General features: G+C 44.2%; 2 protein-coding genes across 5 annotated transcripts in view; one reads left to right on the forward strand and one right to left on the reverse strand.

Moving 5' to 3' along the window:
* Nucleotides 1–26,677, forward strand: part of FUT9 (fucosyltransferase 9) — a 262,837-nt gene extending 236,160 nt beyond the window's left edge. For all 4 annotated transcript variants that reach the window (XM_068279403.1, XM_068279402.1, XM_068279404.1 and 1 more), the window contains one exon: nt 24,815–26,677. In XM_068279403.1, the coding sequence (XP_068135504.1) occupies nt 24,823–25,902 (1,080 nt within the window). In that variant the 5' untranslated portion in view covers nt 24,815–24,822 and the 3' untranslated portion in view covers nt 25,903–26,677. The remainder of the gene's footprint in view (nt 1–24,814) is intronic.
* Nucleotides 5,186–6,340, reverse strand: LOC137504771 (piggyBac transposable element-derived protein 4-like). Its single transcript, XM_068233357.1, has one exon. It carries the CDS (start codon nt 6,338–6,340, stop codon nt 5,186–5,188), a length of 1,155 nt encoding a protein of 384 aa, XP_068089458.1.
* Nucleotides 26,678–27,632: the final 955 nt, after the last annotated feature.

Consider the following 27,632-nt stretch of genomic DNA (forward strand, 5'->3'; position numbering starts at 1 on the left):
GGGCACGGGGGGACATTTACATTAGGGGGACAGCGTTGGGGGTTTGATTGTGCTCGTTGATTGTTGGGAAATTGCACGCCGTACCGCCACGCACCCGATCGAGCAACATCTTGCAGCATGTGCGATCAAGAATGAAACCAATTTTCATCGAGAAATTGGTCGCATTGTCAGTCGGGCATGCACTTGGCGGCACCGATTTTCATCTTATTTGATTATAATAATCTAATTGGATGGTCGATCATCCGCCAAGCCACCTGATGTATGGCCACCTTTAGTTTTACAGTATGTTCTTGGGATGCGGAAGCAAGCCAATGCAAATGTGGGGAGAGGATTCAAACTCTATGTAGAAAGTGTCTTGGCTGAGATCTAAACCTGGAACCCCAGTGCTGCAAGGCAAGAGTGCTAATCACTACATCAACATAGGCTGCATGTGTCTATTATAGCTGGCCTCTAAAGAACCTCTATAGCAGTGATGGCTAACCTTGGCACTCCAGCTGTCCCATGAAGCATTGCAATACTCTGACAGCTCTAAGCATAACTCGGGGAGGCAGAGGCATTATGGGATTTGTAGTTGTGTCATAACTGGAGTGCCAAGGTTAGCCATCACTGCTCTATAGGGATGTTAAAAGGAAATTGCACGTTTTGGCTCCATAGATTGCAATGATTGATGGAAACATTATTAGGCTTGATTACTGTATTTTTCACACCATAAGATGCACCTAGGTTTAAAAGATAAAAATCAGGAAAAAAATATTCTAAACCTGGTACATCTTCATGGTGCAGCGGAGTCTTGTAGAGTGTCCCCCCCCCCCCCCCAACAAGCTGTCTCCCACTCCTAAGCTAAAAATCCCCTGTGAGGCCCCAGTAGAGTAGCAGGAGCCAGTTCCAGGTCTGCCCCCTAAGCTGTCTCTCCACCACCCCCGAACCAATAGCAATCCCTACAGCCCCTGAGCATTATAACTGCAGTGGCGCGCCCTTACTTCTCTGGCCGGTGCACTCCTCCCTGTCTTATATTCTTCATAGTCGGTGGCGCCCCCTTACGCATCCACTGGGTCACGTTGAGAGGACACCACCGAAGATAAACATAGGACACAAGACAAGGAGGAGCGTGCTGGCCAGAGAGGTGAGGGTGCTCTGCTGTTGTACTCTGCAGGGCCTGTAGGGATTGCTATTAGCTTCAGAGTGGTGGAGACACTGGAGAAACAGCTTGGTGGGAGACCTGGCACCAACACTAAAGGTGGCAGCACACGATACAATAAAATGATCCGATTTTACAGTAATTCGATAAAAACGATCGTATTAAATTGATCCGGAATGACAGATATTTCTCTTCAATTTCTACTAAAGATTGTATGGTGTGTGTTGGATTGTTAATTTATTAATATACACACCCTAGCAATTTTCTCTGAGTTTCCAATCATTTTTATCAAAATTGAGGAAAAAATTGAACATAGGTGTGTGGTACATTGATCATATTTTTGATATGTTACAAACAGCCAGAAAAATTGATTGCAATTCTTAAATTGAACAGATATTTAAAAAATTGTATGGTGTGTGGCCACCTTAATATGTATTATTCTGTCCATTAGACGCACAGATTTTTTCACCCTTTTTTGGGGTGAGGGTGAAGGGATGCATCTTATGGTGCGAACAAAAAAATGTGTGTGTGCGCCTGCGCATGTGTTTCTGTGTTTATCTGTAATGAATACTATAGATGTAATGATAAATGTGTCCATTTTCCTGTGTAAACACTCTTGTTATATAGCTGTGCATACACTATAAGGAAGCAATACAGAGCAGAATTTAATATACGATTATATTGATTTAGCCAGTCCTATGGCTGCACTTGTTTCATCAGTTTGAAATCAGCAGAACTCTGAGACACCCTCCTAATGCGGGCTTAATGCTGAAGAAATGTGATTCATATCTAGCCTTTGATTAATAATCCTGGAGGCAGAAGCCTTTCCAGCAGAGTGAGATTTCAGCAGAGAGGTTCAAGGAGATTAATTGCAACAGGCTGATTTAATCCAGCCTCTGACTGTATCTGCAGAAGCCGAGTTGATGAAAGGTATCTGCGGCCTTTCATCTCGAAACTTTTTCTTGCTATTCTCATAGGCGCAGCAGACCTTTGGATACAATGTACAATATAGACTTTCCTGTTATTGAGATAATGATTGCCGTAGCTCACTGCGCTGAATCATGAATGCACAACGTAATGTGAAGTTTAACATGCTGTGATAGCATAATGATAAAAATGCTGCATAAAAACACGTTCAAAATAGTATTTTGCTTTCCTTCCATAAAGGGACCCTGAGCACTCATTAAAAATGACATTGTGGGCTGGAGGTGGCCCCAGGTAAGTTACAATTTCATTTTTAATGAGTGCTCACGGTCCCTTTAAAGGAATACCAAGGGGAAAATAAACTGATGAGATAAACAACTGTATCTATACTCCTTCTCCTAAAAATGGTATTCCACAGTTTTATTTTATACTTAAATCTACTTTATAATTTTTTTGCTGAATTATTATCTCTGCTCAATGACCCATTCATTGAAGTATATCTGAGCTAAAATCTAAACCTTTTTGATCCTTTTTATCTCTTTCCTGCTCTCAGAAGCCATTTTCTGCTTGTAATTCCTTATACGTGTGGTTTAAGATATAGTCAGACGAGGTCCTGGCTGGACAAAAACTGTCACTTGCATTCCTGATGTTTAACTCTTTCAGGCAGGGTAACTAAAAAGGATCACAGCATAGTTATTTGTGTGCTTGACACTTCACAAACTCATGTCTATCTCAACATGTCACACATCACCTTGTGTATCCTTTAAAGAGAACTTATGTTCAAATCCTGTGAACGAAAGCAGACCTGTGAAATCATTATACATGTTGCTTTTCCTATGACTGTGTCTTGTCCGACTTCAATATATATGAAACCATATATAGTCCATTTAATTATTAAAAGCTGCAATCTAATCATGTTGTTGCTGACTAGCGTTACATGTCCTACACTTTGATTATTTAACCACTTCTCTACCACAGGGTTTTCACCTTAAAAACCACAGCGATTTTCACATTTCACGCTCCTCCAATTCATTCGTCAATAACTTTACCACTACTCATAGCACCTAAATGATCTATACCTTGTTTTTTTCAAGACAAACTAGGCTTTCTTTGGAGGGTACTTTTTGCTGAGTTATATTTTATTTTGTATGCATTTTAAAAGGAATTATAATGAAAAAAAAGAAAAAAGTAATTATTTCTCAGATCTCAGCCATTATAATTTAAAAATAAAAAGTGTTACTTTAGATAAAACCCACACATTTTATTTGCCCGTTTGTCCTGGTTATTACATTTAAACTATGTCTCTAGTACAATGCATGGCAACAATATATTAATTGGGAAAAAAGGTGTATTTTTTCCATTTTGTGTTTTTTGATTTCACTTTGTACTCTGTGAATGATTACATGCCCTTATTGGCAAAAATAATGGTGTTATGCCCTCGTGGCATACATATTTAAAAAGCTGAGTCCCCAAGGTAACAAATTATGTATTCTTTTTTCAATTCTGTCACTTTAGGGATTTTTTACAAGTGTTTTTATTTTGGTGTAGAGTAAATGAAAATAACAATTTTACTGCTTTTGATTCAGTTCATTACAAAAAAAATTCATATAATATAGGCCTCAGCTCTCTAACACCACAAATTCTCTTCTCTCGCTTGTCACGGTTAAAATGATACCCGATATACATAATCAGATAGCTTTTTGGGTACATGGGACACTGTTAGCCACAAGTAGCACTAATGGATTTTTCAAAGCCATTGTTTGTACTAAAAGTAATACAGTCATTCTATTTTAGCAAAGCCTTTGGAGCATTTGAACAATCAAGAAAAGCCATAAATGTCACCATTCTGAAAACTAGAGACCTGGGCCTACTCACATATACATATTTTGTAACATTTGCACCCATGCAGTTTTGCTGAAATTGCACTATAACTTTGAAAATTGTATTTTTTTTTAAAGTTTTTTCACTTTGGCATGAAAAAAAAAAATGTGACATATGCCTAAGCTCACAAACTTCCCAAATTTGATTCTCTCACTTGTCACGGGTAAAATGATACCCTATATACATAAACAGATAGCTTTTTGGGCATAGGGCACACTGTTAACAACAAGTACCACCGATGGATTTTTCAAGGCCATATTTTGTACCAAAAGTAATGCAGTCATTCATTCTTAGCAAAGCCTTTGGAGCATTTGAACAATCAAGAAAAGCCATAAATGTCACCATTCTGAAAAGTAGAGACCTGGGCCTACTCACATATACATATTTTGTAACATTTGCACCCATGCAGTTTTGCTGAAATTGCACTATAACTTTGAAAATTGTATTTTTTTTACAGTTTTTTCACTTTGGCATGAAAAAAAAATAATTTGACATATGCCTAGGCTCACAAACTTCCCAAATTTGATTCTCTCACTTTTCACGGGTAAAATGATACCCTATATACATAAACAGATAGCTTTTTGGGCACACCGCAGACTATTAACCACAAGTAGCACCAGTGGCTTTTTCAAGGCCATTTTTTCACCAAATGTAACAATGCCATTCTTTCTTATAAAAACCCCTGTAACATCAGATCATTGAATAAAAGTCACAAATGTTACCATTCTGAAAACTAGAGACCCATGCCTACTCAGATATTGCCATTTTGTAACATTTGGACTTTTCTAAATTCTTTCTTACTAAGGCATACTTTTTTTTCAGAAGACACCTTGTTAGACTAAGGCCTGGTCATGAAGGGTGGCTAAACCATTTCACTGACATCTCACTAAAAAAATGAAACAAGTGCAGCAAGTTCTCTTAACATTAAACACAAAAACATTGGTACTCACTGCTTAAGAAGTCAGAAGCTGTAGTGTCTTTAGCTGAACCATAAGTCAGAAGTCAGAGGGGAGTTGAAATCCATGCCAGAGGTCATAAGCCGGGGGTAGTCGGAATCCATGCCAGAGATCAGAAGCCAGGGGGTAGTCATAATCCATGCCATAGGTCAGAAGCCGTGGGTAGTCGTAGTCCATGCCAGAGGTCAGAAGCCAGGGGGTGGTCGTAGTCCATGCCAGAGGTCAGATCCAGAAGGTTAAGCGTAAAGTAAAAATTGAAGCAGTGAGAGAAAAAGAAAAAAAAAACCTAAAAACGGACTGCTGTATGGTACACTTCAAAGCACGGGTTGAGGCACAGTGCTAATTTGGATGGACACTTTGGGCAATGATAGCGAGTGTCCCTTCTAACTCCATTTTTCCGGCAAATTTTGCATTTTTTTGGGGGATATTTCTTTGATGGAGTAGGGGGGATTGGGGTGGGGAAATGATTTCCTTCGAGTCGGATGACATTCTCTGAAACCAGGTCTTGGTTTATGGCAGGTTGTCCAGATTCATGTATCAATGATGTTATGATCTCCTCCAGGAAGTCTAAATAAGCGCCCTTGTTGCCTGATTTTTTGTACAGAACAAAAGAGTTCTGAACGGCGACCTGCATTAAGTTTATTGCAACTTTCTTATACCAGGCCTTTCTTTTCCTATCAATCCTGTATGGTGCCATTACTTGGTCAGCCAGGTCTACTGCCCCCATAAATTTATTATAAACAATGGCTACTGGCTTGACTCGATGCTCTCTACGAGACCTGACTGTTGTTGTGGCCTCGGAGTGGATGGTGGTCAAAGCTAGGACATCCCTGTTATCCTTGAATTTCAAGGCAAGCAGCTCATTGCTCCTTTGGCTACAGGTCTCCCCTTTCTTTAATTTTTTACTGACAACCTGTGGCGGCAGGCCTTTCCTGTTTGCCCTAACAGTTCCGCAGGCTGGAGTCTGGACAGAAAATAAAAATTTAAATAATGGGACACTAGTATAAAAATTGTCCACATATAAATGATACCCTTGGTGGAGAAGCGGGTTTAGCAAGTCCAGGACTACTCTCTCAATTGTACCCATGTAAGGAGGGCATCCAGCAGGCTCTATCAAGCTGTCCTTTCCTTCGTAGATCTTGAACGTAAAAGTATATCCACTCCCACTTTCACACAGCTTGTAGACTTTTATCCCGTAACGTGCCCTCTTGTTGGGAATGTATTGTTTGATCCCTGGCCTTCCGTGGAATGGGACTAGGGACTCATCTATAGCCAAGTTTTGCTCTGGCATATACGCTTCTTTTAATGTTTCATTTAAATGTTTGATGATCGGCCGCAATTTGAATAGCCGGTCAAAGGCTGGGTCGTCACGGTGGAGCTGCTCTTCGTTGTTATTAAAATGCAGGCATCTTAACAGCAATGTGTACCGGCCTCTAGGCATGGCGGCGGAATAGATAGGCATACAATGTATGGATTTTGTGGACCAGAATTGGCATAATTTTGGTTTCGGAGCAAGGCCCATATTAAAGGTCAAGCCCAAAAAGACCTTTAGCTCAGGGGTAGTAGTGGGGACCCATTTTCTTGCCAAATATGCGGTGGGATTTTCTGCTATCTTCTGTTGGGCGTAAAGATTGGTCTGTTCACAAATACAGTCCAGAAAAGTGTCAGTAAGGAACAGACTGAAATAATCAATTGGCTGCATATTCTGGGTATTAACTAATAAACCACTTCTTGCTGTGAAGGGAGGGATGTTAGGGGCTTCCATATTAGGGGTGGACCACTGTGGGTGGGCTATATCATAGGGTAGTTGTTCCCTCACTGGCTTGCTCCGCTTTGGCCTGGCAGCCCTCTGACATTGGCATTGCTGGTGGTAGGTACAGGTGATCCACCTTCAGATGCAGATTCGGTGTCACTGCCTCTCCCCTGTACCTCTCTCCTAGCTCGCTGAGCTGGTGGTGGCTCAGAGGACTCAGAATCTGAGTCACTTTCTGAGAAAGAGTCAGATTCCTCCATAGGTAGCCATTCAGCATCCGACTCATCTAAATCTTCCCATTCGCTGCTGCTGCTGCTGTCGCTGTCCTCCTGCAGAATGGCGGCCGCCTGTTCTGCAGTGTAAAGCCTCTTCGCCATAGTAAATGTAGGTAGGCTATGCTAGGCTAGGCTATACTAGGCTAGACAAGTAGGGAAGTATATATATATATATACAGTATATATATATGGGAAAAGCCAAAAGGGCCTGAAATGCCTGCACAGTAAAATGAAAATTGGAGCAGAGGAGCAGTGGCAGGGGAGGTAAGGGTTAATGGGCTCAATGGGGGGTATAATTATTATTAAAAAAAAAACTCACTGATCCTGATCAGTCACTAATGCTGTTCTAGTTATGAGATCCTCTCACGAGTGATCTCAGTAACTGTAACAGCTTAGTGACAGATACATTGACAGATACATTGTTTGTAAACATTCTGAATGAATGAGCACTGCCATTGGCTTTGGCAGTGCTTATTCAAACTTGTAAGCACTTTGATTGGCTGACCAGCGGGTGCCGAACGCGACCGCGCATCCGCGTGCACGCGTCTGCGCATTCGCGTGCACGCGATCGCGCACGCGAACGCTCACAGCGGGAAAACAAACAGGAGATGCCTATCTACGCCCCTGTGACCCAGGTGAATTTTAAAGGGGCGTAGATAAGCGTGGCAAAGGTTGCTAAGTGGTTAAAGAATCTGGTCTTATACAAAGAGATCCTGGTATACTGTAGATCAGCGTTTTTCAACCAGTGTGCCGCGGCATGTTGCCTGGTGTGCCGTCCTCTTCCCCCCCCCCCCTCCCGCACGTCCCCGCGGCCGCCGCTGCTATTACCTTAGCAGCGGCCGCTCTCCCCTCTCCAGCGCATGTGTTTATTTAAGGCAAGCAGCGTATCTCCCGGCTGCTCTGTGATGCGCAGGAATCAGGGCTCGGTTACTATAGTAACGGCGATACACATCGCCGCTACAGGAAGCCGCTGCCCTGCTTCCTGACGCATCACAGAGCAGTCGGGAGATACGCTGCTTGCCTTGAATAAACACATGCGCTGGAGAGGGGAGAGCTGCCGCTACTAAGGTAATAACAGCGGCGGGGACGGGCGGGGGGCACCACCTACTCATACTGGGGCACTATACTGGCTATACTGGGGCACTATTCTGGCTATACTGGGGCACTATACTGGCGGCACTATACTGGCTATACTGGGGGCACTATACTGGCTATACTGGGGCACTATTCTGGCTATACTGGGGCACTATTCTGGCTATACTGGGGCACTATACTGGCTATACTGGGGGCACTATACTGGCTATACTGGGGCACTATTCTGGCTATACTGGGGCACTATTCTGGCTATACTGGGGCACTATTCTGGCTATACTGGGGCACTATACTGGCTATACTGGGGGCACTATACTGTCTATACTGGGGCACTATACTAGCTATACTGGGGCACTATTCTGGCTATACTGGGGCACTATACTAGCTATACTGGGCACTATTCTGGCTATACTGGGGCACTATACTGGCTATACTGGGGCACTATACTGGGGGCACTATACTGGCTATACTGGGGCACTATACTAGCTATACTGGGGCACTATTCTGGCTATACTGGGGCACTATACTGGCTATACTGGGGGCACTATACTGGGGGCACTATACTGGCTATACTGGGGGCACTATACTGGCTATACTGGGGCACTATACTAGCTATACTGGGTCACTATTCTGGCTATACTGGGGCACTATACTGGGGCACTATTCTGGCTATACTGGGGCACTATACTGGCTATACTGGGGGCATTATACTGGCTATACTGGGGCACTATACTAGCTATACTGAGGCAACTAAACTCCCTCCTACACTGGGGCAACTATGCTAGCTATGCAGCCCCCCCCCCCCCCATAGCCTGCTGCGCACGGCACTGTCCACTAGGTCGCCCAACCACCCCCCCCCTTTTTCCCCGCCGTTGCCCGGAGAAAAATTTGGTCAGAAACTGTTCCCCGGGCCGGAAAAGGTTGGGAACCACTGCTGTAGATGATAGCTCACCTGACTGTCCAAGTGTGAAGTTGTCCTGGAACTGCGGTTGTGCAAGTGTGAAGATGATGGACCGTTCTGCACCTCTGCATCTGTGTGCATTTGGTTACAGTATTTTCTGGGTCCTATAGTGATAGTTGATGGGACAGTAATGTTAATGTACAGCTTTTCTAATGGAAGTGATAGAGAATTTATTAAAGGGACTCTGAGCACCTCTTATAGGCATGTCTTTAAGACTCCGAGCAGTACTGCAAAGTTCTCAGCCACTTAAAGAGAGTCTGAAGCGAGAATAGATCTCGCTTCAGACCTCATAGCTAGCAGGGGCATGCGTGCCCCTGCTAAAACGCAGCTATAGCGCGGCTTAACGGGGGTCCCTGTCCCCCCAAACCCCCTCCGAGCAGCGGGGGAGCGCTTCCTGGTTGGGGCAGGGCTAACCGCCGCAGCCCTGCCCCATGCGCGTCTGTCAGACGCGTACCTCCGCCTCTCCCCCGCCCCTCTCAGTCTTCCTTCACTGAGAGGGGCGGGGGAGAGGCGGCGATGCGCGTCTGATAGACGCGACTGGAGGCAGGGCTGCAGCCGTTAGCCCTGCCTCCAGGAAGATCAGCTCCAGCGACCTTTTTCCGACCCAGGTTTGCGGGGGGTGGGTTGGGGGTGAAGGGACCCCCGTTAAGCCGCGGGATAGCGGCGTTTTAGCAGGGGCACACGTGCCCCTGCTATATATAAGACCTGAAGCGAGATTTAGTCTCGCTTCAGTGTCTCTTTAAGCCCTCAGTCGTTTTCACTTTATGCATCCGAGCAATGTTCACCTCCCAATCATTAGATATTTAAAAAGTTTAGACCCTTAGGTAAATATTTGTGTGTGTTTTTTTTTTATTGTAATGTTTTTTTTTATTATTATTAAACATTTTATGTGGGTATTTTTGGGAGGGTGGGATGTAAATAGTATTTGTTTGGGGTAAATATATGTTTATTTTTTTTTTTTTTTACATTTAGATGTAGTTTTACCTTGAGTTTGTTTACATGACGTCACTCTAAGCGTACAGTGTACGCTTAGAGGGACATAGGAGCCAGAAAAAGTGAAGCTTCGAGAGAAGCTGTCGCTTTTTCTGCGGGGGAGAGGAATCGGTGATCGGGCACCATGGCCCAATTCATTGATTCCTGGGCTATCGATCTGCGGACCGGGAGTAGTTCTACGCCAAGGAGGACAAAGTGGTTAAAGATGCATTATGTACCTTGTGCTTTCCTCTTTAATTTGATGCCTGAATCGCTGTTCTACACCAAATAGTTTTCATACGATTTCAATTTAAATATCGCGGCTGCCATCTTGGCTATGTTATAACTTCCAGGTCACCCCTGTCTTCTCTGTTAGAGAAGTGCATCACTGAATGAAGCAGGTAGAGGAAGTGACATGTATGGCCAATGCAAGAGGCTCCTCCAGAGGGGTCATAGCATGACTTGGAAGTCGTCTAGCTTAAAGGCATAAGAGTTGCTCGGAGTCCCTTTAACACTTGAGCTTACTGAGAGCACCCTAAACGTTGGATATTGGCCAAGTGCTATATTTATATATATATATATATATATAATCTCAGTATGTGTCTTACATGTGAGATTTTTAAATCCAGCCATTCTTAAGAGCTTATCAGTTTTTGGAGTATGTTCATCTTTATACAAATTCCAGTGAACTGCAAAATAATTAAAGCTGTTACATTTACTGTGGACACCGTTGCACTTCCGATATTACATTTCATCTTATTTTTGTGATGAGGCTCTATAAGTACTTTTTTGAGATTGCATTACATTTTCAACTAATGACTGTTGTACCTAGGAACATAATATAGAGCTAAACTCACAGTACATGGTCTTTATGAATGAATCCAGCAAACTTTCAGTAAATTTTATAGAACACTATGTTAAGTAGCTTGATAGCTTGATTCAGGGAGTTATTTTTATGAACCTGAACATCTTTAGAGATGTACAAACTTCCGATTTTGGGTCTGTGGAATGCTGAGTGAACTTTCGAAAAAGTCTGCGTACAGGCAGACCGGGCGGATGGCCATACACTTTAATGGCAGGAAAACGGCCGCAAAATTTACAGGGTATGAGGAGGGAGACAGTGGGTACAAGAGAAAACATTTTTTTCAAAAGGACCTTATAGTTTTTGAAAAAATTGATTTTAAATTTTCAAAGGAAAAAAGTATACATTTAAATGCGGTAAATGCCAGATAATGTAGCAAACCTAACAGTAGTGTAAATTTACATATATCAAAAGAGCAATGAATTTCCTGACGGGATTTCTAGGGGGTCTGTACGCAGTACGTACGGACCCCCAGGAAGCCCCTCTGGAACCACAACGCTTTGGCCAGGTATCGCTATACAGCCGCAGTATTTTATTATTATTATTATTATTATTATTATTTAGTATTTATATAGCGCCGACATATTACGCAGCGCTGTACAGTGTATATATATATCTTGTCACTAACTGTCCCTCAAAGGAGCTCACAATCTAATCCCTACCATTGCCATATGTCTATATTATGTAGTGTAAGTACTGTAGTCTAGGGCCAATTTGTTAGGGGTAGCCAATTAACTTATCCATATATTTTTGGAATGTGGGAGGAAACCGGAGTGCCCGGAGGAAACCCACGCAGACACGGAGAGAACATACAAACTCTTTGCAGATAGTGCCCTGGCTGGGATTCGAACCAGGGACCCAGCGCTGCAAGGCGAGAGAGCTAACCACTACGCCACCGTGCTGCCCGTGCTGTACAGTATGGCTGTATAAATATCTCTGGCATCTTTTCCTATATTTTTTACTTTTCTTTTTCTGTTCAGATTGTGGGAAATATAAAAAAAAATGACGTGGGGTCCCCCCTTCCGAGCGTTTTTAACCCTTTGTCCCCAATGCAAGCTGGGATAGCCAGAATGCGGAGCCCCAGGGCGGCCAAACCTTCCCCTTCCCCCCCCAGAGCTCTTGTCCAATCCTGGGGCAACAGAGGTGGGGGGGTGTCATGGTGGTATCTGGGCATCTGGGAATCCTCTTGAGAAGGGGACCTCAGAGGCCTGCCCCCCTTCCAGGAGAAATGCGTATATATACCCCTTACCCATTTCCACAAGGGGTTAAATGAAATAAAAACACGACAACGAATAAAGTCCTTTAATATTCTTAATTACCAGAAATACCTACCTGTACCTCTTAAAAAAATGTTCCCACGCCAGTATCCTCGGAAAAGGTCCCACGCCAATATCCTCTGTAATGTCCCATGACAGTAACCTCTATCTTGCGATCTTCAGAAATACTTACCTGTACCTTTAAGAAAATGTTCCCACGCCAATATCCTCTAATGTTGCGATCTTCGTGACAACTTGAATGAAGCTCTCCGCCACCACACCCCGCCGCTCCCCCGCCACACACAGACACAGCTGTAGCTATAATGTCATTTTTTCTTTGAAGTATTTAAAATAAATTTTCTCAAAAACTACAAGGTATTTTCTTTATTTCCTCTTGTTCCCACTAAAGTTACCAGCCATTGACATATCTTTTAAAAACCATTAAAAAAAAGCGTTTGAGTAAAATGTATTTTTGGTGAATATTTTGCCAATGATCCCCCTCCTCCATGCCACTGTCCAGTTCCACTATTTCGCTATTGATCCCCCTCCACCATGCCACTGTCCAGGTTTTTGGACAGTTTGTACACCCCTTGTAATGGGAAGCCAAAATGAGAGGGATATGGAAGCCAACATGTTTATTTCCTTTTAAATAGTGCATATTGCCTGGCTGTCCTGCAGATCCTCTGTCTCTAATACTTTAAGCTGCAGACCCTGAACAAGCATGCAGATCAGTCAGGGCCGGCCCGCTCATGAGGCGGGGTGAAACATTTGCCTCAGGCGGCAGATCTGGGGGGGCAGCACCCGCCTGTACATGGATGCTGGGCCCGCCCACGTCAGTGCAGCACACGATGGAACGCGGAAGAGGTGAGTGATTCCCCCGCCCGTTGCCTCTTCATCATAAGCAGGCTAGTACTTAACGCTGGAGGAGGAGCGCAGATCGGGGGACCCAGGTGAGGGAGGGGGGGTCTGGATTCATTATATGAGAGTGATCTATTTTGAAAAAAGATCAGGTTTTAAACATGATTATCCCTGAAAAACCCTGTATGGCGTATATGTTACAGCCAGAACCCAAAGTCTGGCCACTTCGGGTTCTGGCGGTCAAAACTATAAGTGTCCTTCTTACTGCGGCCAATGCGCGAAATGAATTGAATCCTGGCAGCTCCGGTCCTGTCCCCCAGCTCTGGCTCCTCCTCTTGCCCCCCCTCCTTTTGGCAACTGGTAGCCGGGGACAAGCAGTACAGCTAGAGTTGTTAGTTGCGGCAGGGAAGCAGAGCAGGAACGCTGCAGACATTGCTTCTGCCAGCACCCACTCTGCAGGAACGAATGGCTCACATCCCTGCCTCCCTGCAGCAACGAATGACTCTGGCTGCATTGCGTGTGTCCCCGGCTGCCAGAAGCCAATAGGTGGGGGGCAGGGGAGCAGCCAGAGCTGGGGGGGGGGGGGGGAGAGGAAGGGAGCCACCGGGATTCAATTCATTTTGCACATTGGCTGCAGCAAGATAGCTACTTTTAGTTCTGGCAGTAACATATACAGTGGGATGCGAAAGTTTGCGCAACCTTGTTAATCGTCATGATTTTCCTGTACAAATCGTTGGTACTACTTGCAAAAGTATTCGGCCCCCTTGACGTTTTCCACATTTTGTCACATTACTGCCACAAACATGAAACAATTTTATTGGAATTCCACGTGAAAGACCAATACAAAGTGGTGTACATGTGAGAAGTGGAACGGAAATCATACATGATTCCAAATATTTTTTTACAAATCAATAACTGCAAAGTGGGGTGTGCATAATTATTCAGCCCCCTTTGGTCTGAGTGCAGTCAGTTGCACATAGACATTGCCTGATGAGTGCTAATGACTAAATAGAGTGCACCTGTGTGTAATCTAATGTCAGTACAAATACAGCTGCTCTGTGACGGCCTCAGAGGTTGTCTACGAGAATATTGGGAGCAACAACACCATGAAGTCCAAATAACACACCAGACAGGTCAGGGATAATGTTACCGAGAAATTTAAAGCAGGCTTAGGCTTCCAAAGCCTTGAACATCCCATGGAGCACTGTTCAAGCGATCATTCAGAAATGGAAGGAGTATGGCACAACTGTAAACCTACCAAGACAAAGCCGTCCACCTAAACTCGAAGGCCGAACAAGGAGAACGCTGATCAGAAATGCAGTCAAGAGGCCCCTGGTGACTCTGGACGAGCTGCAGAGAGCTACAGTTCAGGTGAGGGAATCGGAAGTCGACAGTTTGACACAAGCCATGTGGGGGACACAGCAAACGTGTGGAAGAAAGTACTCTGGTCAGATGAGACCAAAATGGAACTTTTTGGCCAAAATGCAAGCGCTATGTGTGGCAGAAAACTAACACTGCACATCACTCTGAACACACCATCCCCACTGGCAGATTTGGTGGTGGCAGCATCATGCTTTGGGGGTGCTTCTCTTCAGCAGGGATAGGGAAGCTGGTCAGAGTTGATGGGAAGATGGATGGAGCCAAATACAGGGCAATCTTGAAAAAAAACTTCTTGGAGTCTGCAAAAGACTTGAGACTGGGGCGGAGGTTCACCTTCCAGCAGGACAACGACCCTAAGCATAAAGCTAGGGAAACGATGGAATGGTTTAAAACAAAACATATCCATGTGTTAGAATGGCCTAGTCAAAGTCCAGATCTAAATCCAATCGAGAATCTGTGGCAAGATCTGAAAACTGCTGTTCACAAACGCTGTCCATCTAATCTGACTGAGCTGGAGCTGTTTTGCAAAGAAGAATGGGCAAGGGTTTTAGCCTCTAGATGTGCAAAGCTGGTGGAGACATACCCTAAAAGACTGGCAGCTGTAATTACAGCAAAAGGTGGTTCTATAAAGTATTGACTCAGGGGGCTGAATAATTACGCACACCCCACTTTGCAGTTATTGATTTGTAAAAAATTTTTGGAATCGTGTATGATTTTTATTCCACTTCTCACGTGTACACCACTTTGTATTGGTCTTTCACGGGGAATTCCAATAAAATTGATTCATGTTAGTGGCAGTAATGTAACAAAATGTGGAAAACTTCAAGGGGGCCGAATACTTTTGCAAGCCACTGTATCATATAGGAGACACACACAGTGATATTTGAGAAGTGAAATGTAGTTTATTGGATTTACAGAAAGTGTACAAGTGTTCCACTGTACAAGGGCTAGGACAATGTGTTTCATCCTGTGTTGTGTTTAAGAAAAAACACTGTGGCTCACAGGATAGCTTCTACTGATGTAAACAGTGAAGAAGGTAGGTATAATACCATGGTTAATACAAATGAATTCTCCTCTACATTTATAGGTGGTATAGGGCCAGGCCAAGGGGTAGTCAGTGAAGCAACAGCCTTGGGTGCATTTGTAGAAAAGGGCTGTTGGCGCACCTAAAACTATGAAATCAGTAAGATTATCTAGGAGTGTGTCTGACAGTGGGGTTGATTCACCAACATACGGTAATATTGCCATGCACAGACAGCACACTGCAATATTACCATTACTACCATCACGGTGTACCGCGATACTCAAGTAGCACGAGTGTGACCATACTAAACGGTGTTACTAACAGTAATGCTCATTAGTAACGCATGTTACCATAACAACGCTCATGCTACTCAAGTACCGCGGGTCGCGCGTATAGCATAATGCACGGTATACAATACAGGAAGTAATAGTAATATTGTCATGTGCTATCTGTGCGCAGCAATATTACGGCACTGTTGTGCATCAACTCCAGTGCCCTTTTTATTTGTGAGTATTGTAGCCACACCTATACAGAACTTACAAGAATTATTAGTTTTGTGGTGTGCAGTGATAAATGTTTCATTTGGCTATATACCTTGGGGTTACAGTATTTAAAGTGGCTGCATTTAATGTGGGCATAGAAACACCTCTGACATCATTTTTTGGTTCATCTTTGTGCCCAAACACCACAAATGTATTTGTGAGATTTTACAATTGCGTAAGTTAAATAACTAAAGAACAGGAAATAAAGTCAAGTAAGCTCAGATCTGCACTGAATGGGGTCCTTCACACAGATAAGAATGGATGCTGACATCTACTTGATAGATTATATGCCCATCAGCACTGGAATAGTGTTTCAGGAGAGTCCCTTGTGTCTCCACACCGTAGGGACTCTAAACTATGGTAAATGGTGCATTTGGCATGACTGTGTAATTGGCTGAATCCAGCACAGGTTAAGCAGGGTCAACTTCTGAACCCCAAAACACAGATACAGTGGTCCATTAGGCCTTTCTTTGCAAAACAGAAGTTTACATGTAAGCCCTCATTGTAACCCTCCTCATTCAGTCTCCATCTGTAAAAATCATTCTAGGTATAGGATAGTCAGTTTGTTTGTTAGTTAATTAGGGCTGATTATATTGTACTAAGGCTTGTCACCTTAAAGAGAACCCGAGGTGGGTTTGAAGAATGTGATCTGCATACAGAGGCTGGATCTGCCTATACAGCCCAGCCTCTGTTGCTATGCCAAACCCCCCTAAGGTCCCCCTGCACTCTGCAATCCCTCATAAATCACAGCCATGCTGCTGACAAACAGCTTGTCAGAGTGGGCTGTGTTTATCTCTATAGTGTCAGTCTGCTGCTCTCCCCGCCTCCTGCAGAACTCCAGTCCCCGCCTGCATCCCTTCCCTCCCTGCTGATTGGAGGGAAGGGACGGGGGCAGGGACCGGAGCCATGCAGGAGGCGGGGGAGCAGCTGAGACTGACACTACAGATGTAAACACAGCCTCACAGCACGGCTGTGATTTATGAGGGATTGCAGAGTGCAGGGGGACCTTAGTGGGGTTTGGGATAGCAACAGAGGCTGGGCTGTATAGGCAGATCCAGCCTCTGTATGCAGATAACATTCTTTAAACACACCTCAGGTTCTTTTTAAACATCAATGCCATGGACTATTTTCATGAGAAATGCATTAGTGAAAAAAAACAGTACTTCATGAATACTGCAAGAAATATCAGGAAATAGTGCCCCGGAAAACATAAGTGATTGAGCAAATGTACATTGGATTATTATTATTTTTTTTATAACATTGCCTCCATTGTTGCCCTGATGGTTAAATTAAAAAGAACCCGAGGTGTGTTTAAAGAATGTTATCTGCATACAGAGGCTGGATCTGCCTATACAGCCCAGCCTCTGTTGCTATCCCAAACCCCACTAAGGTCCCCCTGCACTCTGCAATCCCTCATAAATCACAGCCGTGCTGTGAGGCTGTGTTTACATCTGTAGTGTCAGTCTCAGCTGCTCCCCCGCCTCCTGCATGGCTCCGGTCCCTGCCCCCGTCCCTTCCCTCCAATCAGCAGGGAGGGAAGGGATGCAGGCGGGGACTGGAGTTCTGCAGGAGGCGGGGAGAGCAGCAGACTGACACTATAGAGATAAACACAGCCCACTCTGACAAGCTGTTTGTCAGCAGCATGGCTGTGATTTATGAGGGATTGCAGAGTGCAGGGGGACCTTAGGGGGGTTTGGCATAGCAACAGAGGCTGGGCTGTATAGGCAGATCCAGCCTCTGTATGCAGATCACATTCTTCAAACCCACCTCGGGTTCTCTTTAATACATTAGTCTTGTCTACAAACCTTGCACTACATTACAACACTTACATATTAATAGTAGACTTGCAGTACTTATAGGAAAACAAGCTTTTACTCCAGTACTTTGTCTGGTTGAACAGTACCAAGGGCGTGGCTACAGGGGAGCAGCCCCTGTGACTGCAGGGGGGGGCAGAGCTGTAAGGGGGCACCCGACTGCTACTTTGCTCCCTCTGATTAAGAAGTCCATCTGCAGGTCAGGTGTTTTTGTGGCTATACTTGCTATAAGTGTGAAAATTGTGATGTCCACACTTGCTTTTTGATCCTTGTAAAATGGGCCCTCAGTCTGCAGGGGTCACCAAGGGTAGGCAAGGCAAAGGGTGTGGACACTGGGGGGCCCCAGCAAAGTTTTGCAGGTGAGGCCCATGATTTATAGTTACGCCACTGAACAGTACTTGGGTTAGCTGCAAGAGAGAGAGAGAGAGACCATGGCACCTACATATTTATAACCCAAAAAGAAAATAAACATCCTTACATTTCAGATGGCCTCTCCCTATACAAACAATATTGTTCAGCTCACTGTAGGTCAGTGTGTCCTGCTCTATGAATAGGGCAGGCAAGAAGACGAGTGGGAATGAGCTGAGGATGTCTGCAGTGGTACGTGACCAGAACAATCTATTTCATAAAGTCTTAGTCCCCAGGAAAGTTCAAGCCTCTATCTTTCAGAGCTGTCAGGATGACTTGCTTGACAGACATTCTAGCTAGCTTCTTAAACCTTTTTAGCAAAGGCTATTGTGGGCTGCAAGCCCAGCCAGTACCTATTATAAGACTCATAAAAACAAACCGTGGTGCCCATTAAGTTCATTTCTCATCTCCTCTCACCCCTGGACATGTTGTCCATGGTCTTTATTGTCCAACGTCCTCCTTCCAGTGATTTCGCTTCTTTACTAGTTGTAGTGAATCTTTTGTTCAAAGTGAGTCTGTTTCTTCTTATCAAGAAACACTTCAGGCCATGGCTACAGTAGAAGTATGAAGTAGAGAAGGTGGAAGACTCCATGCCCTTCCTGATGATATTTATTTGGACCAAGGAGTACAATTCACACTGAAGTTCAGGAGAAGCTCTGCAGATGTGTAAATATTCATGTATATCTATGGACTAGTTATTATTCGCAATTTGACAATTAGATACAGGGGAGATTTGTCCCCTCTGTATTGCAGGAAGATTGGAACTTTCACGTGCCCTTCGCAGAGTTTTTTACAACTCCATTCATTTCACCATCAACTAACCACAATTCTATCCAACTATGACTACAATCATGCCACCCTACCTAATCTTACTGCTGAAATGAGAGCTGTCCAAGATACACTGGATTTCTTGCCTGCCAGCACCCAAAATTAGAAACCTTTCAGACCCATGGTCAAGCATGAGCTAAGCATTGTGTAGATACAGATGGGAGGAAAAACACTAGCTTTAACCACTGGTGGACCACAGTCTTACAGCCCCTTAGTGACCAGGCCATTTTTTTTACAATTCAGCACTCTGCAGCTTTAACAGTTTATTGCAGAGCCATACAACTTAGCAGCCAAATGAATCTTGCCTCCTTTTCTGCCCACCAACAGAGCTTTCTGTTGGTGTGATCTGATTACTGCTGCGATTTGTATATATTTTAAAAAAAATAATTTTATTGTTATTTTTTTAAATAAAATATGCATATTTTTGCCTCCCACCTTCCCTCCCTCCCTCCCCCCGAGATCCAATCACTGTGATCGCTTCTCATAGGCATCAGCCTATGAGAGTGATCAGATTGTGAGCCACTGGAGGGGACAGCTAAATGACAGAGCTGTCCCCTGTACAGTGCTGCGGTAGATTGCATTGCTTTACAATGTAGATAAACTGCTTTTTTTCTCTAACAGCCTGCCAACCGCGATCGTGGGCTGGTAGGCTGATCACGGAGCTCTGCTCCGCGTCTTGGCAGGGGATGATCGCGCATGCACATGCGTTCCCTGCTAATCTCCGCCCCCAGGACTTGATGCCAATCAGCATTAGGTGGTCCTGGGGGAGCCACCCTGCAACCGCCAATTGGCATTAGGCGGTCGCAGAGCAGTTAAATCTCATGCCTCTGATGAGGTGTGCATGGCCACGACACACGTCAGGCTCGGCGGGGTGTAGCGTGCTTGTTGCAGTCTCTATCCAGGTAGTATACTTCCCTTACACAGTTTCCTTCCTTACTGAGAGAATACTATCTCCTTTTCACATGCACTTTCTTTCTTTACCTCTCTTTAATTTGTGGATGTCACTCCTCTGTCTCACTCCTTCCCTCACTGGGGTGGTTTTTCTATTCGCACTGTGCTTGGTGTGATACATTCCCTTCTATAACCTTGGTGGTTCTCTCTGCACAACACTTGCACTTTATATATGCACCGTTGCAGATGCAGTTGATTTGCATTATTGCTCTGCTGTGCAGAGTAATATATTTATCATAGTTACATAGTTATTTGGATTGAAAAAAGACATACGACCATCGAGTTCGACCAGAAAACAAAGTACAACACCAGCCTGCTCCCTCACATATTCCTGTTGATCCAGAGGAAGGCAAAAAACCCTTAGAAGGCATGGTCCAATTAGCCCCAAAAGGGAAAAAAATATCCTTCCAGACTCCAGATGGCAATCAGATAAAATCCCTGGATCAACACCACTGGGCATTACCTAGTAATTATAGCCATATATGTCTTTCAATGCAAGGAAAGCATCTAAGCCCCCTTTAAATGCTACTTCCTGTGGCAATGCATTCCACATCATTGCACTTTGTCATTTCTCTCCTCAATGAATACACGTACTACTCTATGATTGTATATTCTCACATTTTATTTACATTTATGGTTGGTGTATCATATGATTATTTATGAGATGTAATTCTCTTGGGAGCAATTAGTGTCATTACTACCCATATATCCTTTATGGTAGACACAAACATATGCATTTATTGTGGTTCTATACATGTATTATTGCGGCCATATCCTGCCCCCTTTACTCTGTTTTTATATTTTTTTTTCTACTTTCATGTGTTTAATAAAGGTAACATATTATTAGCATATCCTGGTGCGACCTCTTGGTGTTTCTCCTTTTGTTCAACAGTTAAATCTCATGACTTAGTTTGGCTAACAACCACACACCTCAGCCTGCATTAAAGTGAACCTTAAGCAGGGCCGGGCCGAGGCATAGGCTGGAGAGGCTCCAGCCTCAGGGCGCAGTGTAGGAGGGGGCGCAGAATTCATTCAGCTGTCATTCCTAATTGTGTTTGAAGCAGGAAGAAATAAGAAAAGGGGATACATGGCAGTGACTGCAAGCCAGATAACTAGATATTAAGGTGTTGGGGAGGTTTTGGGCCCTGTGGCGCCTCTAAGTCTAATAGCAATCAGTGTGTGACGGCTGGGGTGGCAGGGATGGAGGGGCGCACTTTGGTGTCTCAGCCTTGGGTGCTGAAGGACCTTGTCCCGGCTCTGGCCTTAAGTGAACTATAAAAAATGAGATTTACTCACCTGGGGCTTCCCTCAGCCCCCAGCAGCCGATCGGAGGTCGCAATAGCAGCATAGGGGGCGACATACAGGCTGGGAACGCGAAGAATCACTCGCGTTCCCATGCCTGTCGGCCGGTGACGGCCAAACCGGAGGTGTTCACCGGCGGGTCCTGGAGCGTCAGAGCGGGGCTGCGAGGGCCCCGATCGGCTGCTGGGGGCTGAGGGAAGCCCCAGGTGAGTAAATCTCATTTTTTATAGTTCACTTAAGGATCACTTTAAGCCTCTGAGAAACGTTGCCCAAAGTTCAATTCCCAAATAAGAAAATTATTTTTATAACGGTATTTGAAATTGAACTTCCTGATAATCTGAAGATCCACCAAGTTTGAGGACTCACATTCCAGCACCTTCCCTAACTGAAAAACTAATCCACCTCTTAGTTTATTACTCTTTAGACAGTAGAAATTTGAGAGCAAGCGCATCTTGGACTGCAGGAGACAGACAGGGCAACAACACTATTTGATTGAATAAAAAAATTAAAACCTTTTGGGCAATCAGCCATTCTTACAATACAGTAAGGTATCATCCATTTAAAGTGAGTCATATGAACAATGTGTACAAAGTATCGCTAATTATACAAAGTATCGCTAATAAAGGCAATCAGTCATTCTAATAAATATCAGGTCAGCAGGTAATAAACATAGGCCCATCTATGATGTCTCTTCTCTCCAATCCTAAATTACTGTTGCATTGTTTTGATAGGTCATTTGACCATCCACAAATATGTAACGTGCACAGCCACTGCCAATCAGTATTTCCTTAAGGCGGATCCGAGATGAAAAACTAACTATAAGAAGTAACTTGTTTATATATCTTATCTAAAGTGTACATAGTTTACACAGCAAATCTAGCTGCAAACAGCTTCAATAGAATATGATTATTACTTCCTGTGATACAATGACAGCAGCCATGTTGTTTGCAAACATTACACATAGGTTAGCTTATCTGCATCTTCAGCACTCAGCCTCATCTCCCCTCCTCCTCTGAAATCTCTGGCTAGTAATACCTCCTCCTCCTGCCCAGACTGAGCTCCCATGAGCCCTTGCTACTGTCTGAAAATGCCAAGGCTCTCTGAAAGGCTGTGGGCGAGGCTTGTTTAGTTTATAGGGAATTAGAGTATTAAAACAAAAACAAAAAGTATTTGGCTTGAGGAATGCCCTATAAACAATAGGAAAGGAACACAATTATACAATGAGTAAAAGTTCATCTCGGATCCACTTTAATTATCAATATTACAGTTCTTTACTGGCCATCAGTCAACAAAAGAATTCCCTTCTAATCAGCCATAAATCTTATCATTTTGACTGGATCATATGTCAGTTAGAAATTACTCGTGTATAAGGCCTTAGACCAGGGGCTTCAAACTCGCGGCCCGCGGGCCATTTGCAGCCCTCGATACAATATTTTGTGGCCCTCACCGGCAAAAGCTTCCTTATAGTTCGCTTCAGTGCTCCCAAGTAATCTGCCGCATCCCTGCCGCTAAACGAGGGCTGCAGAGCTCCCAAATCGTCTGGGGGGCAATCCGCCGGCATTTCCTGGCAGGGGCAGAGCTTTCAGCTTCAGCTCTGCCCCTCCTGACGTCAATCGCCACACGGATCGCCGCCTCTCCCCGCCCCTCTCTGTAAAGGAAGAGTGAGAGGGGTGGGCAGAGGCGGCGATGCGCCGCGATTGTGAAATTCCTTATGCGGCCCAGCCTCATCCTGACTTTGCCTCCTGCGGCCCAGCCTCATCCTGACTTTGCCTCCTGCGGCCCCCCAGGTAAATTGAGTTTGAGACCCCTGCCTTAGACCATATGTGTACCTAAAGGTAATTAATATAGGCATTCATTTTTATAGGGAAACTTAAAAATAGCTATTAATACTTACAAAGTCGAATCATGCTGCCATCTCAGCAAATTTCAGGTACTATAGTTGTCGAGCAAATTTTAATTCCATCTCATCTGCACCTAATATTAGAAAGTCTAATTAGTTAAACACGGTGATTACATTTTGCTTTAAGACTGACGTTAATGTTTCTCCTACAGAGACTAAAAAGGATATTAACATATCTAATCGCCATTAGCATCCCTGATAAAATATAGTGGCAGTAATGTTAGTTCATATTGGCAGCTGTGCAAGAAGCCTATAAATATTTAAAACATGAAAATGACATTTTCCGATGTTACTTCACTCTCTACCTTTATCTTCATTTAACAGACTAGAAAACACTGCAACTTTCCCAAAACTCAGGTTGACTGGGAAGTCTTTACAGCTGCTAGTTGTTCAGTGCATTGACAGTGAAAGATGAGTTGCGACAACAATATAAAATGACTAATGTGCTGTCTGCATACCCGAAACTGATAGTGGCTCCAAACAGTCTTCAGTTATCTGCTGAGGACAGGAAGGCTTTTTATTAAACATCTTAGATATTAGTTTAGCAAGACAAACCTTTTTTTTTATTTACAAAAAAAAGTAATAATTGTATTGCATAGTCCTTTTTCAGCATTCCAGAAACCAAGGGTGCAATTGCATTCTTTTTAAAGAAGCCTAAAGTATATCAGCATATTTTCCATTTATTCAGTAAATATTTTCCATAACTAAAATGACTTCCCCTAAATTTATTGGTGCCAGGATTTTTTTCACTATTAAAGTTTAATGAAACTGCAAAAACAGCTATTGCAAAAACAGCTATTGGTGCCAGGATTAATTTCTTTCACGTAGATTTGTTTTCTCCACATAAGTATGGACAGAGAGTCATACTAAATTCCACATGTTAAACAAGGAAATGTCGCTTGCAGCCTTAGGATCCTAGGTTCAAATATGGGCTAAGACATTATGGGCCAGATCCCATTCACTTTTTCTCCTAAGTTTCCTCTTAGGAGATCATTTTTTTCTTCTGGGTGCAAATCAATTTTTAGCACTCTACAATTGAAAAAGTTTAAAAAAGTACTGTATATGAAAAAGTACTGTCAAAACGTATTATGAGTATTTTCTTGCTTGCTAGTAGCTTAAAGGGCATTTTATTGTAAGATGTTAAATATCACCTACGAGAGAACTTATGTGAAAAAGGCACTATCTGAATAGATTCTGGTCCATATTCTATTCCAGGTAATAAGTAGCTTGAAAATGCGAGCTACTTATCACCTTGTCACCACACAAGGATGATTGGAAAATCCTATTGCCAGTTTCACTCGTGCAATGGCCGATTGTCAGGGAGCATTACTCAGGCGAAATCCTGAGCAATGCTCCCATATCCTGGCTGATGGGAAGTGAGGTTTTGCGTTGTGGTGCTGTCCTTCAGCACCACGGCACTGCTGCCTTACTCCCCCAGGACATGCGCACGCACCCATCGACCTTCCCCTGCCGCCTCCCTGTTGGTCCACTGTCTTGACCATTTTCATAGATCCAGACAGGCAGTGAAATCCAGGCATGATCCACCAGTGGTATTCAGTAATACTGCTAAATGCTGCTCGACTTCCATTTCTAAGGACAATAAGCATAAGTATTTAAACAAATATAAAGGATATAAATTGCATAGCTTTCTGATCATGCAGTAAAAAACACAATAAAAACGTACTGTATGAGTACTATGTGGTGTTTATAATTATTTTCATGTATTTTATTTTTCAGGGCAAATTATGACATCAACATCTAAAGGCTTCTTACGACCATTTCTAGTTATCTGCATCGTGTTGATTTGCTTCATGGCATGTATTTTAATATATGTGAAACCAACAAACAACTGGATCTCCAGCCCAATAGAATCCGCTAACTCTGTACTTAAGATGAAGAATTTTTTCTCAAGTAAAAGGGAGGAGTATAATGAAACCATTGTCCTCATATGGGTCTGGCCGTTTGGGCAAACCTTTGAACTCCAGTCCTGTGCAGCTCTCTTTAATATCCATGGGTGCCATTTGACTGTTGACCGTACACTGTACAACAAATCCCATGCAGTACTTATACATCACAGAGATATCAGCTGGGACTTGACCAACCTACCAGTGCAGGTAAGGCCACCATTTCAGAAATGGATTTGGATGAATCTGGAGTCTCCAACTCACACCCCACAAAAAAGTGGCATAGAACATTTATTTAATCTCACACTGACTTACAGACGTGACTCAGACATCCAGGTCCCTTATGGCTTTATGGTGGTGAGCACCCAGCCCTTTGAGTTTGAAGTGCCAAGCAAGGACAAGCTGGTCTGTTGGGTGGTAAGCAACTGGAATCCAGATCACGTCAGAGTCAAGTATTACAACGAACTCAACAAATATATCGAAATCTTGACTTATGGCCAGGCATTTGGGGAATACTTGAGTGACAAAAACTTGATTCCTACTATCTCCACTTGTAAATTTTACTTGTCGTTTGAAAATTCTATCCACAAAGATTACATAACTGAAAAACTATACAATGCTCTAATGGCAGGATCAGTGCCTATCGTGCTGGGTCCTTCTAGAGAAAACTATGAGAACTACATACCAGCAGACTCTTTCATCCACGTGGAAGACTTCCTCTCTCCAAGAGAGCTGGCAGATTATCTGTTAATGCTGAACAAAGACACAGAACGGTACCTGGCCTACTTTAACTGGAGGAGGCACTACACAGTGAACTTGTCCCATTTCTGGGAATCTCATGCCTGCCTAGCCTGCGATCATGTTAAAAGACATCAGGAGTACAAATCTGTCAGTAATCTGGAGAAGTGGTTTTGGAACTAAGCCTCCGCTTTCATGTTTCAGCACTTTGTGAAAAGGCATTACAGTGGTTTCTCACGTCAACATAAAAGTTCAGTGCTTCGGCTCACCTTTTGCCATTCTGTTGCATAATTTAACGTAAACTTTGTCGCACATAACAAAAGAAAATACTTTCAACATCAGAGTTATCATTTTCTGACACTTCACATGTAGCAGCAGTTCATGTGTACAGTGAGAAAAGTGCTTAGTCTGAGGTATTGTTTTTTTATATACATCTTTTTAGAGTTGCTCTGGTGTTTCTATGTTGTGTAGCAGTCTGGGATCTGTGTGCTTGTCTGGCTACTGTCCTGCACACTGTAATGTCAGATATCAGGTGGGTTTGGATACATGAAAGTGTTAACGTACATGTACTTAACTGTGCTTAAAATAACTGAGAGCGAGCCTCTGATCGATAATGCTGTTTGCGATTCTGATTTTACATCAGTGTTCAATAAACCTTGTTACTGCTATTATTTATGTTACAAGAATTAGTTATCACCAGCCCATGCCCCCATAATACGTGTCTGAAGATATTATCAGCACATCTGTAAAGAGTGGACTGTTTTAAAGAGGTCAGCAAAGTCTGTAGCTTGTGTACCAAGTGTATAAGCATGGAGTAACAGCTTAATATGTGTTTAAAGCAATCCCGATCACAAGAATAAAGGTAAAGGAAACATACTACCTGATCCGGGAGGCTATCTGGATCAGGTAGAGGCTCTTACCACCGCTCCTGTGGCCAGCAATCAGTCAGTTTCATTCATTTTTTGTGACCCCGGGGTCACAACGCTGCAGCTCGCCTGTCTGCTTCTCCTGGCAGAGCAGAGAGGAATGGGAGAGCAACAGAGGGGAGGGATAGAGGCGGGGGAGAGGCTCAGAGAGAAAGTATAGAGGTGTAGGATGGGCTCAGCGGGGAGGGATAGGTGCGTGGGAGAGGCTCAGAGGGGGGGGGGAGAATTGAGGTGTGGGACAGGCTCAGAGGGGAGGGATAGAGCTGTAGGAGAGGCTAAGAGGGGAGGGATAGAGGCATGGGAGAGGCTCAGAGGGGAGGGACAGAGGCGTGGGAGAGGCTCAGAGGGGAGGGATAGAGGCATGGGAGAGGCTCAGAGAGAAAGTATAGAGGTGTGGGATGGGCTCAGTGGGGAGGGATAGGGGCGTGGGAGAGGCTCAGAGGGGGGGGGGGAGAATTGAGGTGTGGGACAGGCTCAGAGGGGATGGATAGAGCTGTAGGAGAGGCTAAGAGGGGAGGGATAGAGGCATGGGAGAGGCTCAGAGGGGAGGGACAGAGGCGTGGGACAGGCTCAGAGGGGAGCGATAGAGCTGTAGGAGAGGCTAAGAGGGGAGGGATAGAGGCATGGGAGAGGCTCAGAGGGGAGGGATAGAGGCATTGGAGAGGCTCAGAGGGGAGGGATAGAGGCATGGGAGAGGCTAAGAGGGGAGGGATAGAGGCATGGGAGAGGCTCAGAGGGGAGGGATAGAGGCATGGGAGAGGCTCAGAGGGGAGGGATAGAGCTGCAGGAGAGGCTCAGAGGGGAGGGATAGAGGCGTGGGAGAGGCTCAGAGGAGAGTGATAGAGGTGAGGAAGAGGCTTAGAGGAGAGGGATAGAGGCGTGGGAGAGGCTCAGAGGGGAAGGATAGAAGCGGGGGAGAGGCTTAGAGGGGAGGGATAGAGGCGTGGGAGAGGCTAGGGGAAGGGGCATTTTGCAGGAGTGCCTCTC

Source organism: Hyperolius riggenbachi, chromosome 4 (assembly GCF_040937935.1).
Source record: "Hyperolius riggenbachi isolate aHypRig1 chromosome 4, aHypRig1.pri, whole genome shotgun sequence".
NCBI lineage: Eukaryota > Metazoa > Chordata > Amphibia > Anura > Hyperoliidae > Hyperolius > Hyperolius riggenbachi.

What these genes read in the sequence shown, in the direction of transcription:
- LOC137504771 (XM_068233357.1), bottom strand. Translation starts at nt 6,340, where the DNA reads ATGCCTAGAGGCCGGTACACATTGCTGTTAAGATGCCTGCATTTTAAT.